The sequence below is a fragment of the Thalassophryne amazonica genome, chromosome 3, assembly GCF_902500255.1.
Source record: "Thalassophryne amazonica chromosome 3, fThaAma1.1, whole genome shotgun sequence".
Lineage (NCBI taxonomy): Eukaryota > Metazoa > Chordata > Actinopteri > Batrachoidiformes > Batrachoididae > Thalassophryne > Thalassophryne amazonica.
Window position 1 is genome coordinate 4,501,718 of NC_047105.1, and position 13,305 is coordinate 4,515,022.

Consider the following 13,305-nt stretch of genomic DNA (forward strand, 5'->3'; position numbering starts at 1 on the left):
AGACAAAGTGGGAAACCTTTGGTATCAAATGTTAATTTGAGGCTTCTGTTACAAGTCTGTAAATACAATTTTGGGATAAGTTCTCATTTCAAAAACTTGCGTCCGATCAAAAAGTGGTAACATTTTGTTGGCCCACCCTGTATAGTGAAAAAATAAAAGCTGTGAGAGACTTCGGGTCACGTGTTATTTTTGTTCCACTTGGGGGTTTATAGGTTCAGACCAGATTAGAACTCAATCAGATAAGATTTAGAGTTCCCCCAGAGTGACACATGTTCCTCTCCCTCTGCTGGCAAGACAACGTCACCCCAACAGGAGAAGACTCTGATGACATTTTTCTTTTACAGGTACATGTGACGGCTTCTAATCGCAAAACGTGGTGGTTGATTGGTCACCCAGAGGAGAACATTTCTGGAATTACTAATTTACTACATTAGTTGTTTGGGGGAAATTGTTGCTTTGTGGGGGACCCTAAACAATGTCCCATTACAATCAAATCTGACACAGATCTTTTATTTTATTAGTGGAACAAGAAAAACATGTGGCCCAAAAGATTTTGTAACATTTGACATTTTGAATAGGTCGACCCCACCCCCACCCCCACAGCTATATTACTATATTTTTGTTTTGCACTACATCAGACAGCCTAAAAATTGTGTTGTCATTGTTCTTATTTATATAATTCTAATTTTATTTAAAATGAATATGCTTCTTAATTTGTTGTCAATTCCCCCCCCGTGGAATCAAAAATGTTGTCAAGCATTTTCCTGGGTATTGGTACAGTGTTTGTTTGTTTGTTGTTGTTACTCTGTGGGTCAGGTTTTGTGCTCTGTCCGTGTGCCTCTCATACTGTGATGTTTAAAATGATCCGCCCCCAGAGCAGCACATCGAGAACAGTGATTGGGTGACAGTGTACCTCAATAGCGTTGTTGAAGGCCAAGTGTCATTTTAACAAAGGTGTTGGACTTTGCTGATCCACATGACAGTTGTGTCAGACTCCAGCGTTAAGTTGGCCGCTGTGGAGCGCCTGTATCAGGGCTGCTAATTTGTGGCCCGTGGGCCACATCTGACCCAACCTTCATTGTTGTTTTGAAATGCTGAACGGGTGCACATGCACCATGAGACCTGCAATTGATGACAGAGGGAATTCTGATGGTACATACGTACTTTAAAGATGGCCTGTAACCAAATACATTGTTTGCACACATGCAAATGAGCATCAATTGAGCAGCATGCAATTGCACACATGCAATTGAGAGGTTGGCGATACTGAAAAAGAGTGATCCTAGTCTCTGGATACTTTTCCATATGCTCATGTCATCTTTTTATGTGGTATAGTGATACATTTCACCGAAAAATACAAATGTATGCAGAAAGTAGATCCATGGATTAATTTTCTATACCCACTTACTCAAACTGAGGGTCACGGCGGGGCTGGAGCCTATCCCAGCAGCCACAGGGCATGAGGTGGGGTTCACCCTGGACAGGATGCCAGTCTATTGCAGGTAGAAAGTACAAATGCATGAACAAACTTCACAGTGCTCCTTGTAGGTCCACCTGATATTTCAGACTTCAAATTAACCTTCTATCAGTTGTCTCGAGGTGCTACACATGGGGACAGTCAAACCTTCACCACTCAACCCAAAAAAGAAGAACTCTATGGCTGAGCAGATGGAGAAAACACCTACAGAAGCCAGTGAACGCTGCAGCAGGTCCAAAGGTCCAGCTCTCCAACACCAAGCTGTGCATTTGAGGGATTGCCTCAGCATTCCAGCGTTAAAGTCATCCTCAGTAACAAGGAGCCACCACGTTGACCACTTTGAGCACAGGAGAGAGTCCAAGAACACGTGCACGTGTGCACATGTGTGTGTCATGCTGATGTGTCAACAATGTACAAATACTGTGGTTTTCAAATGAAACAAACAGCCGCCAGCTTGTGGATTTGGGTCAAACAGAGCGAGTTTCACCGTCTACCAGCAAAGAGTGTGAAGGCTGCCGACCTAATTAAACCACAGCTCTGTCTTCAACGTGCTCATTCCTCTGTACACGTGAATAGGAGCAAACCCACAGTGCAACAAAGCAGTTATGAAGGAATTAGGTTCTGGAGAAAGTGCAACTCAAGCACTTTTTTGTGCACAGCAGCCAGTGTGGAAAATGTGGGTTAATCCTCCTCCTTCAACACAGCCAACTTGGCAACCTTTTATGTTGCCTTCTCCAAGTAAACAGCAGAATAAGTTCCACATTGTTTCTTCACCCTGATTTATAACTTGACATTTTACTGCTGCTTCTTCAGAAAAGTCCCACAGTGATGTTGAACACGAGTTCACACTCCGTCACTGATGCTGATTCTTCACAGTCACATACATATATAACATCAGCCGATATCAACCTTCACCAACGTATCAGCAGCATTTTTACTGATATGAAAACTTTTATTTTACAAAATAAACAACGCAGAAAACCACTTCAACTGTTGGAAATGATGCCATTAGACATTTTGTCCAGCAGATGGTGACAGCACTATTTAAGCATGGCTGCATACATCGGGATGCTTTTTTTTTTTTTTTTTTTATAAAAACAACCTGACCCCCCCCATCACACTCTAATTTAGGGTACAAAAAGCAAAACAAAACATGACTTATGTTCTCAGAGTGTTATGAGTAGGGCTGCAACAAACGATTATTTGGATCATTGATTAATCTGATGGGGTTTCGACACGATTAATCGATTAATCGGATTAGCGGGGAATTTTTTAAAAATGTGCCAGGGAAATAATTTTTCTCTCCTTCCATCACTTTATTTAACAACAGAACATTATGTGAAAACTTAAAATACTTGAAAATCAACAAATCAAATGTCCCTTGGCTGTTGAACTATAAAATAATAAAGACTAAAACAGTTTATAATAAAGAACAAAAATAATTATTTCAAATGGCATTGCTTTATCAAAGTGCTGAGTTGCCATAAAACAACAGTGAAGCATATAAATGTTATAAAATATACGGTGAAAAAAGAGGTATTTTTGTTACTGCAAATAAGCAATTAGCATAACCAGTTAACCATAAAACCTAAATCAAAAACTGTAGCCTGAATCATTATATTATACATTCTCTGTATAACTTGTAAACTATGTGGTCATTTCACAATGACACATGTGACTCGTGTCTCTTTCCCTAAAACTGTATTGTAGCATTATTAGTTATTACTATTATTATTGTTGCTATTATTATTAATATATAAATAACAATAAATTAAAAAACATTATAATTTGTAATACATTTGACTCTTTTACGACAACAAACGCTGAGCCATTAATTATTATACAGAAAACAAATGCACAAACATACTGAAATGCCAGCAACTTAATGCTAACTTTAACCTTGAAAACGCCATAGACATGCTAACGCATTAGCATCGGTCCCGTTTTTAGGTTATAAAATACATCTATCAACTGTTTCAGAAGACCATAATTGTTCAGTTTAACATAAAAAAGGTAAATATTCCTCACAGGCATATGCTCTTTAGGGTTTTAGTGGGGAAAAATTAAGAAAGCGAAATAAAACAAATGAAACCAACAAAGCCGCAGCTCGAAGCACTCCTTAAATGGACTGCATTTATAAAGCGCTTTTCCATCTGCATCAGACGCTCAAAGATGCTCCTTCATTGGTTCAAGATTCAAAGCAAAGCTCAGCTGATTATATGGAAGAAATGAAACATTTGCGGTAAAAAAAGTTATTTAGCAACTAATCGATGACTAAATTAGTTGACAACTATTTTAATAATAGATTTTAATCGATTAACTCGATTAGTTGTTTCAGCTCTAGTTATGATGAGAAACTGCAGCTTCTACAAAACAAGTGAACAGGCACATCAGAAGAGTAAAACGATGGTTTAATTCCAAAGAGACAAATGGTCATGAACAACAACCCCATCAAAAATCATCAAGAGGGTTAAACTTAATAACCGAGTTACCCAGCAGTGACTAAAACCATAGAACCAACAGTACTAACTATCAGAACTTGTTTCCATCTTGAGTGTTCATCATTAAACCAACACACACAAACTCTGGTACAACTCCTAGTTTGGAACCGTCGATGCTCAACATTTTCTGCGTTAAGCGATTCCTCAGTCATTTTGTTTGTGTTTTTAGTACTTGAATGTGTTATCTACATTCACTGACATCAGATGACAGAAGTGACAAACGTGACATGATCACCTTTAAAAAACCCATTCTTGTAATAAAAATCTACTCGCATCAAAACATGTTAGAAATTACAGCTCAACTATGAAAAAAGGTTGTGGCTTTATGGAATTAAACTAGAAAGGCAAAGCATCCAAACAGCAACATTCCTGTACGATTCCTGACTGATATTCACACAAATCAGGAAAAGCTGGGGATCAGTGGAGCAGGTGGGTCGATCACGTCTGACCCACAGTCCAACAAAACAGCCTTTAACACAGGTGTGTCTGCACTTACCTGGAAGTGCTGAAAGGTTCTCTGCCGCTCATCACATCTCATTGAGAAAGTCCTGAGAGTCCTGAAGAGCAGCAGGATGTCACCGCTCTCCTCCACGCTGAAAGTCATCAAAACAGTTTCATGTGAAACACACACTGCTGTGACGCATTAAAAACACTAATGTGAATCGTTGAGCCGACGTTAACTCTTTCTCATCAGTGGCAACGTCAAAAACATCCTATTATTTCTTTGAGGAACATTCAATACATGTCCAACAAAGACTGCAACTAACAGACGATGCTGGTTTTCTAAATAACTCAGGAACTGTGTAAGTGATGGATTACTTCTCCAAAGCATACAACCCCTGGCAAAAATTATGGAATCACCGGCCTCGGAGGATGTTCATTCAGTTGTTTAATTTTGTGGAAAAAAAAGCAGATCACAGACATGACACAAAACTAAAGTCATTTCAAATGGCAACTTTCTGGCTTTACGAAACACTATAAGAAATCAAGAAAAAAAAATTGTGACAGTCAGTAACGGTTACTTTTTTAGACCAAGCAGAGAGAAAAAAAAAAAAAATATGGAATCACTCAATTCTGAGGAATAAATTATGGAATCACCCTGTAAATTTCCATCCCCCAAACTAAAACCTGCATCAAATCAGATCTGCTCGTTGACATTGACCCTATGTGTCTTTTTGCAAAGAACATTTTCACAGTTTTTGCTCTATGGCAAGATGCATTATCATCTTGAAAAATGATTTCATCATCCCCAAACATCCTTTCAATTGTCCAAAATATCAACGTAAACTTGTGCATTTATTGATGATGTAATGACAGCCATCTCCCCAGTGCCTTTACCTGACATGCAGCCCCATATCATCAATGACTGTGGAAATTTACATGTTCTCTTCAGGCAGTCATCTTTATAAATCTCATTGGAACGGCACCAAACAAAAGTTCCAGCATCATCACCATGCCCAATGCAGATTCGAGATTCATCACTGAATATGACTTTCATCCAGTCATCCACAGTCCATGATTGCTTTTCCTTAGCCCAATGTAACCTTGTTTATTCTGTTTAGGTGTTAATGATGGCTTTCGTTTAGCTTTTCTGTATGTAAATCCCTTTTCCTTTAGGCGGTTTCTTACAGTTCAGTCATAGACGTTGACTCCAGTTTCCTCCCATTCGTTCCTCATTTGTTTTGTTGTGCATTTTCGATTTTTGAGACATATTGCTTTAAGTTTTCTGTCTTGACGCTTTGATGTCTTCCTTGGTCTACCAGTATGTTTGCCTTTAACAACCTTCCCATGTTGTTTGTATTTGGTCCAGAGTTTAGACACAGCTGACTGTGAACAACCAACATCTTTTGCAACATTGCGTGATGATTTACCCTCTTTTAAGAGTTTGATAATCCTCTCCTTTGTTTCAACTGACATCTCTCGTGTTGGAGCCATGATTCATGTCAGTCCACTTGGTGCAACAGCTCTCCAAGGTGTGATAACTCCTTTTTAGATGCAGACTAATGAGCAGATCTGATATGATGCAGGTGTTAGTTTTGGGAATGAAAATTTACAGGGTGATTCCATAATTTTTTCCTCAGAATTGAGTGATTCCATACTTTTTTCCTCTGCTTGGTCTAAAAAAGTAACCGTTACTGACTGCCACAATCTTTTTTTCTTGATTTCTTATAGTGTTTCTTAAAGCCAGAAAGTTGCCATTTGAAATGACTTTAGTTTTGTGTCATGTCTGTGATCTGCTTTTTTCTACAAAATTAAACAACTGAATGAACATCCTCCGAGGCCGGTGATTCCATAATTTTTGCCAGGGGTTGTACAAAGAGTCAAACCATCAGGTCGGGTCAGGTCAAGTATTTGAGCATATGCCATGTCCTTCCAAGCACTGAACAAACCAGAAACTAGAATGCATCCCTGAGGAACTCCATAATTCACTGGGAAGACACCAGAGACTCCACACAAACATCAAACGTCAAATATCTCCACTGTTAAGTTCACCAGGTCTGAAAAAAGGAAGAAAAAAAATTCTGCTGTTGCTTCAAATATGAGTAAATTTTTTATGTGATCATTTGTTACAGTTTGAAGCCAAGTTTAGTTTTGGGAATTTGGAGAATAAACCCTCAGTCGGCATTTAAGTCATGATTCAGCTCCACATTCTCTGCAGAAACATCAAATATAAAAAGGGAAAAATAATAAAAATCACTAAAGGAAAGCAATGATTTATATATGTATATAAATATACAGTGAGGAAAATAAGTATTTGAACACCCTACGATTTTGCAAGTTCTCCCACTTAGAAATCATGGATGGGTCTGAAATTTTCATCTTAGGTGCATGTCCAACCTCAAAAAAATGAGGTGGGCTTCATAGATAATTGGCAAAGCTTCTGGGGAAAACCTGGTCTTGTTAGGAGAGACAGCATCCATCCCACTTTGGATGGAGCAGCTCTCATTTCTAGAAATCTGGCCAATTTTATTAAATCCTCCAAACCGTGACTATCCAGGGTTGGGACCAGGAAGCAGAGTTGTAGTCTTACACACCTCTCTGCAGCTTCTCTCCCCCTGCCATCCCCTCATTACCCCATCCCCGTAGAGACGGTGCCTGCTCCCAGACCACCAATAACCAGCAAAAATCTATTTAATCATAAAAATTCAAAAAGAAAAATAATATAGCACCTTCAACTGCACCACAGACTAAAACAGTTAAATGTGGTCTATTAAACATTAGGTCTCTCTCTTCTAAGTCCCTGTTAGTAAATTATATAATAATTGATCAACATATTGATTTATTCTGCCTTACAGAAACCTGGTTACAGCAGGATGAATATGTTAGTTTAAATGAGTCAACACCCCCGAGTCACACTAACTGTCAGAATGCTCGTAGCACGGGCCGAGAGGGAGGATTAGCAGCAATCTTCCACTCCAGCTTATTAATTAATCAAAGACCCAGACAGAGCTTTAATTAATTTGAAAGCTTGACTCTTAGTCTTGTCCATCCAAATTGGAAGTCCCAAAAAACAGTTTTATTTGTTGTTATCTATCGTCCACTTGGTCGTTACTATGAGTTTCTCTGTGAATTTTCTGACCTTTTGTCTGACTTAGTGCTTAGCTCAGATAAGATAATTATAGTGGGTGATTTTAACATCCACATTAGATGCTGAGAATGACAGCCTCAACACTGCATTTAATCTATTATTAGACTCAGTTGGCTTCGCTCAAAATGTATATGAGTCCACCCACCACTTTAACCGCACTTTATTCTGACATATGGCATAGAAATAGAAGACTTAACAGTATTCCCTGAAAACCCCCTTCTGTCTGATCATTTCTTAATAACATTTACATTTACTCTGATGGACTACCCAGCAGTGGGGAATAAGTTTCATTACAGTAGAAGTCTTTCAGAAAGCACTGTAAATAGGTTTAAGGATACGATTCCTTCTTTGTTATGTTCTCCAATGCCATATACCAACACAGGGCAGAGTAGCTACCTAAACTCTGTGAGTGAGATAGAGTATCTCGTCAATAGTTTTACATCCTCATTGAGGACAACTTTGGATGCTGTAGCTCCTCTGAAAGAGAGCTTTAAATCAGAAGTGCCTGACTCCGTGGTATCACTCACAAACTCGCAGCTTAAAGCAGATAACCCGTAAGTTGGAGAGGAAATGGTGTCTCACTAATTTAGAAGTTCTTCACTTAGTCTGGAAAAAGAGTCTGTTGCTCTATAAAAAAGCCCTCCGTAAAGCTAGGATATCTTACTACTCATCACTAATTGAAGAAAATAAGAACCACCCCAGGTTTCTTTTCAGCACTGAAGTCAGGCTGACAAAGAGTCAGAGCTCTATTGAGCTGAGTATTCCTTTAACTTTAACTAGTAATGACTTCATGACTTTCTTTGCTAATAAAATTTTAACTATTAGAGAAAAAATTACTCATAACCATCCCAAAGACATATCGTTATCTTTGGCTGCTTTCAGTGATGCCGGTATTTGGTTAGACTCTTTCTCTCTGATTGTTCTGTCTGATTTATTTTCATTAGTTACTTCCTCCAAACCATCAACATGTCTATTAGACCTCATTCCTACCAGGCTGCTCAAGGAAGCCCTACCATTAATTAATGCTTCGATCTTAAATATGATCAATCTATCTTTATTAGTTGTTAGGTTCTGTGCTAGGAACAATTTTATTCACTTTATACATGCTTCCCTTAGGCAGTATTATTAGACAGCATTGCTTCAATTTTCATTGTTACACAGATGATACCCAGCTTTATCTATCCATGAAGCCAGAGGACACACACCAATTAGCTAAACTGTAGGATTGTCTTACAGACAAAGACATGGATGACCTCTAATTTCCTGCTTTTAAACTCAGATAAAACTGAAGTTATTGTACTTGGCCCCACAAATCTTAGAAACATGGTGTCTAACCAGATCCTTACTCTGGATGGCATTACCCTGACCTCTAGTAATGCTGTGAGAAATCTTGGAGTCATTTTTGATCAGAATATGTCATTCAATGTGCATATTAAACAAATATAGGACTGCTTTTTTGCATTTGCCCAATATCTCTAAAATTAGAAAGGTCTTGTCTCAGAGTGATGCTGAAAAACTAATTCATGCATTTATTTCCTCTAGGCTGGACTATTGTAATTCATTATTATCAGGTTGTCCTAAAAGTTCCCTGAAAAGCCTTCAGTTAATTCAAAATGCTGCAGCTAGAGTACTGACAGGGACTAGAAAGAGAGAGCATATCTCACCCATATTGGCCTCTCTTCATTGGCTTCCTGTTAATTCTAGAATAGAATTTAAAATTCTTCTTACTTATAAGATTTTGAATAATCAGGTCCCATCTTATCTTAGGGACCTCATAGTACCATATCACCCCAACAGAGTGCTTCGCTCTCAGACTGCAAGCTTACTTGTAGTTCCTAGGGTTTGTAAGAGTAGAATGGGAGGCAGAGCCTTCAGCTTTCAGGCTCCTCTCCTCTGGAACCAGCTCCCAATTCGGATCAGGGAGACAGACACCCTCTCTACTTTTAAGATTAGGCTTAAAACTTTCGTTTTTGCTAAAGCTTATAGTTAGAGCTGGATCAGGTGACCCTGAATGATCCCTTAGTTATGCTGCTATAGACTTAGACTGCTGGGGGGTTCCCATGATGCACTGAGTGTTTCTTTCTCTTTTTGCTCTGTATTTAATCATTAGTGATTGATCTCTGCTCTCTTCCACAGCATGTCTTTTTCCTGGTTCTCTCCCTCAGCCCCAGCCAGTCCCAGCAGAAGACTGCCCCTCCCTGAGCCTGGTTCTGCTGGAGGTTTCTTCCTGTCAAAAGGGAGTTTTTCCTTCCCACTGTCGCCAAGTGCTTGCTCACAGGGGGTCGTTTTGACCGTTGGGGTTTTTCCGTAATTATTGTACGGCTTTGCCTTACAATATAAAGCGCCTTGGGGCAACTGTTTGTTGTGATTTGGCGCTATATAAATAAAATTGATTTGATGTCCACTGTGAGAGACAATCTAAAAAAAAAAAAAAATCCAGAAATCACAATGTATGATTTTTTTTAATAATTTATTTGTATGTTACTGCTGCAAATAAGTATTTGAACACCTGTGAAAATCAATGTTAATATTTGGTACAGTAGCCTTTGTTTGCAATTACAGAGGTTAAATGTTTCCTGTAGATTTTCACCAGGTTTTCACACACTGCAGCAGGGATTTTGGTCCACTCCTCCATACAGATCTTCTCTAGATCAGCCAGGTTACTGGGCTGTTGCTGAGAAACACGGAGTTTCAGCTCCTTCCAAAGATTTTCTATTGAGTTCAGGTCTGGAGACTGGCTAGGCCACTCCAGAACCTTGATATGCTTCTTACAGTGCCCCTCCTTGGTTATCCTGGCTGTGTGCTTCGGGTCATTGTCATGTTGGAAGACCCATCCACGACCCATCTTCAGTGGTCTAACTGAGAGAAGGAGGTTGTTCCCCAAAATCTTGCAATACATGGCCCCGGTCATCCTCTCCTTAATACAGTGCAGTCGTCCTGTCCCATGTGCAGAAAAACACCCCCAAAGCATGATGCTTCCACCCCCATGCTTCACAGTAGGGATGGTGTTTTTGGGATGGTACTCAGCATTCTTCTTCCTCCAAACACTGCGAGTCGAATTAAGACCAAAAAGTTCTATTTTGGTCTCATCTGACCACATAACTTTCTCCCATGACTCCTCTGGATCATCCAAATGGTCCTGGGCAAACGTAAGACGGGCCTGGACGTGTGCCGATTTAAGCAGGGGAAACTTCCGTGCCATGCATGATGTTAACCCATGACGTCTTAGTGTATTACCCACAGTAACCTTGGAAACAGTGGTGCCAGCTCTCTTCAGGTCATTGACCAGCTCCTCCCGTGCAGTTCTGGGCTGATTCCTCACCTTTCTTAGGATCATTGATATGCAACGAGGTGGGATCTTGCATGGAGCCCCAGTCCGAGGGAGATTGACAGTCATGTTTAGCTTCTTCCATTTTCTAATAATTGCTCCAACAGTTGATCTTTTTTCACCAAGCTGCTTGCCAATTGCCCGTAGCCCTTTCCAGCCTTGTGGAGGTCTACAATTTTATCTCTGGTGTCTTTGGACAGCTCTTTGGTCTTAGCCATGTTAGTAGTTGGAGTCTTACTGATTCTGTGGGGTGGACAGGTGTCTTTATGCAGCTAACGACCTCAAATAGATGCTTCTAATTTGGAATAATAAGTGGAGTGGAGGTGGACGTTTTAGAGGCGGACTAACAGGTCTTTGAGGGCCAGAATTTCTGCTGATTGACAGGTGTTGAAATACTTATTTGCAGCAGTAACATGCAAATAAATTATAAAAAAAAAAAAAAAAATCATACATTGTGATTTCCAGATTTTTTTTTTTTTTTAAGATTATGTCTCTCACAGTGGACATGCACCTAAGATGAAAATTTCAGACCCCTCCATGATTTCTAAGTGGGAGAACTTGCAAAATCGCAGGGTGTTCAAATACTTATTTTCCTCACTATATATATACGAGGGCTGTCAATAAAGTAACAGTCCTTTTTATTTTTTTCAAAAACTATATGGATTTCATTCATATGTTTTTACGTCAGACATGCTTGAACCCTCGTGCGCATGCGTGAGTTTTTCCATGCCTGTCGGTGACGTCATTCGCCTGTGAGCACTCCTTGTGGGAGGAGTCGTCCAGCCCCTCATCGGAATTCCTTTGTCTGAGAAGTTGCTGAGAGACTGGCGCGTTGTTTGATCAAAATTTTTTCTAAACCTGTGAGACACATCGAAGTGGACACGGTTCGAAAAATTAAGCTGGTTTTCAGTGAAAATTTTAACGGCTGATGAGAGATTTTGAGGCGATTCTGTCGCTTTAAGGACTTCCCACGGTGCGAGACGTCGCTCAGCGCTCTCAGCCGCCGTCGTCAGCCTGTTCAAGCTGAAAACCTCCACATTTCAGGCTCTATTGATCCAGGACGTCGTGAGAGAACAGAAGTTTCAGAAGAAGTCGGTTTCAGCATTTTATCCGGATATTCCACTGTTAAAGGAGATTTTTTTAATGAAAGACGTGCGGACGGATCCGCGCGTCGGGACGCAGCCGACGCGGTGCGGCGGCACAGGAAAAACACCTCCGTGTTGATAACCATTTGTAAAATCCAGGCGGCTTTTGATGGCTTTCAGTGGAGTGAGTATATGAGAAATTGTTTAACAGGCAGGACATGTTCCAACTTGTCCTTAAGGCTTTCAACAGAGGTGTTTTTCCTGTGGCGGAGCGTAGCGGCGGCTGCGTCCCGACGCGCGGACCCGTCCGCACGTCTTTCATTAAAAAAATCTCCTTTAACAGTGGAATATCCGGATAAAATGCTGAAACCGACTTCTTCTGAAACTTCTCTGTTCTCTCACGACGTCCTGGATCAATAGAACCTGAAATGTGGAGGTTTTCAGCTTGAACAGACTGACGACGGCGGCTGAGAGCGCTGAGCGACGTCTCGCACCGTGGGAAGTCCTTAAAGCAACAGAATCACCTCAAAATCTCTCATCAGCCGTTAAAATTTTCACTGAAAACCAGCTTAATTTTTCGAACCGTGTCCACTTCGATGTGTCTCACAGGTTTAGAAAAAATTTTGATCAAACAAAGCGCCAGTCTCTCAGCAACTTCTCAGACAAAGGAATTCCGACGAGGGGCTGGACGACTCCTCCCACAAGGAGTGCTCACAGGCGAATGACGTCACCGACAGGCGTGGAAAAACTCACGCATGCGCACGAGGGTTCAAGCATGTCTGACGTAAAAACATATGAATGAAATCCATATAGCTCTTGAAAAAAATAAAAAGGACCGTTACTTTACTGACAGCCCTCATATATATATATATATATATATATATATATATATATATATATATATATATATATATATATATATATATATATATATATATATATATATATATATATATGGGCACACTTCCAATAATCCAATAACACATAATTATCGAAGATAATGTTTTCTTTATCAGATTATCTTTTTAGATAACTTTAAAAACCATTATCGGACCAATTATCTTCCGATTAATCTTTGTCCGATAACTTTTAAACCGATAAACAAAATAAACAAAGCTGAACAGCGACAAGCATTTTGCTAACAGAAGAGAGCTGTTCGTATATAAAAAGCATCTCAATCCTCTGCAAACAAAAGAAAAACAGCCCCAAAAGAAAAAAAAAACATTTCTTTTAACACAATACCAATAGGCTGCCGATATCACCTAAGTCATCCAGAGGCATACGTTTTTAACTTATGGTTCAAATTTTAACCAAGCAAATTTTGG

At 39.7% G+C, this 13,305-nt stretch overlaps 1 protein-coding gene across 1 annotated transcript in view; it reads right to left on the reverse strand.

The window, feature by feature from the left end:
- The window catches only part of cenpp (centromere protein P), a 300,836-nt gene that overhangs the window by 252,725 nt on the left and 34,806 nt on the right, over positions 1–13,305 (reverse strand). Inside the window, exon 6 of the mRNA XM_034164830.1 lies at positions 4,475–4,571. Within this exon, the coding sequence (XP_034020721.1) occupies positions 4,475–4,571 (97 nt within the window). The remainder of the gene's footprint in view (positions 1–4,474; positions 4,572–13,305) is intronic.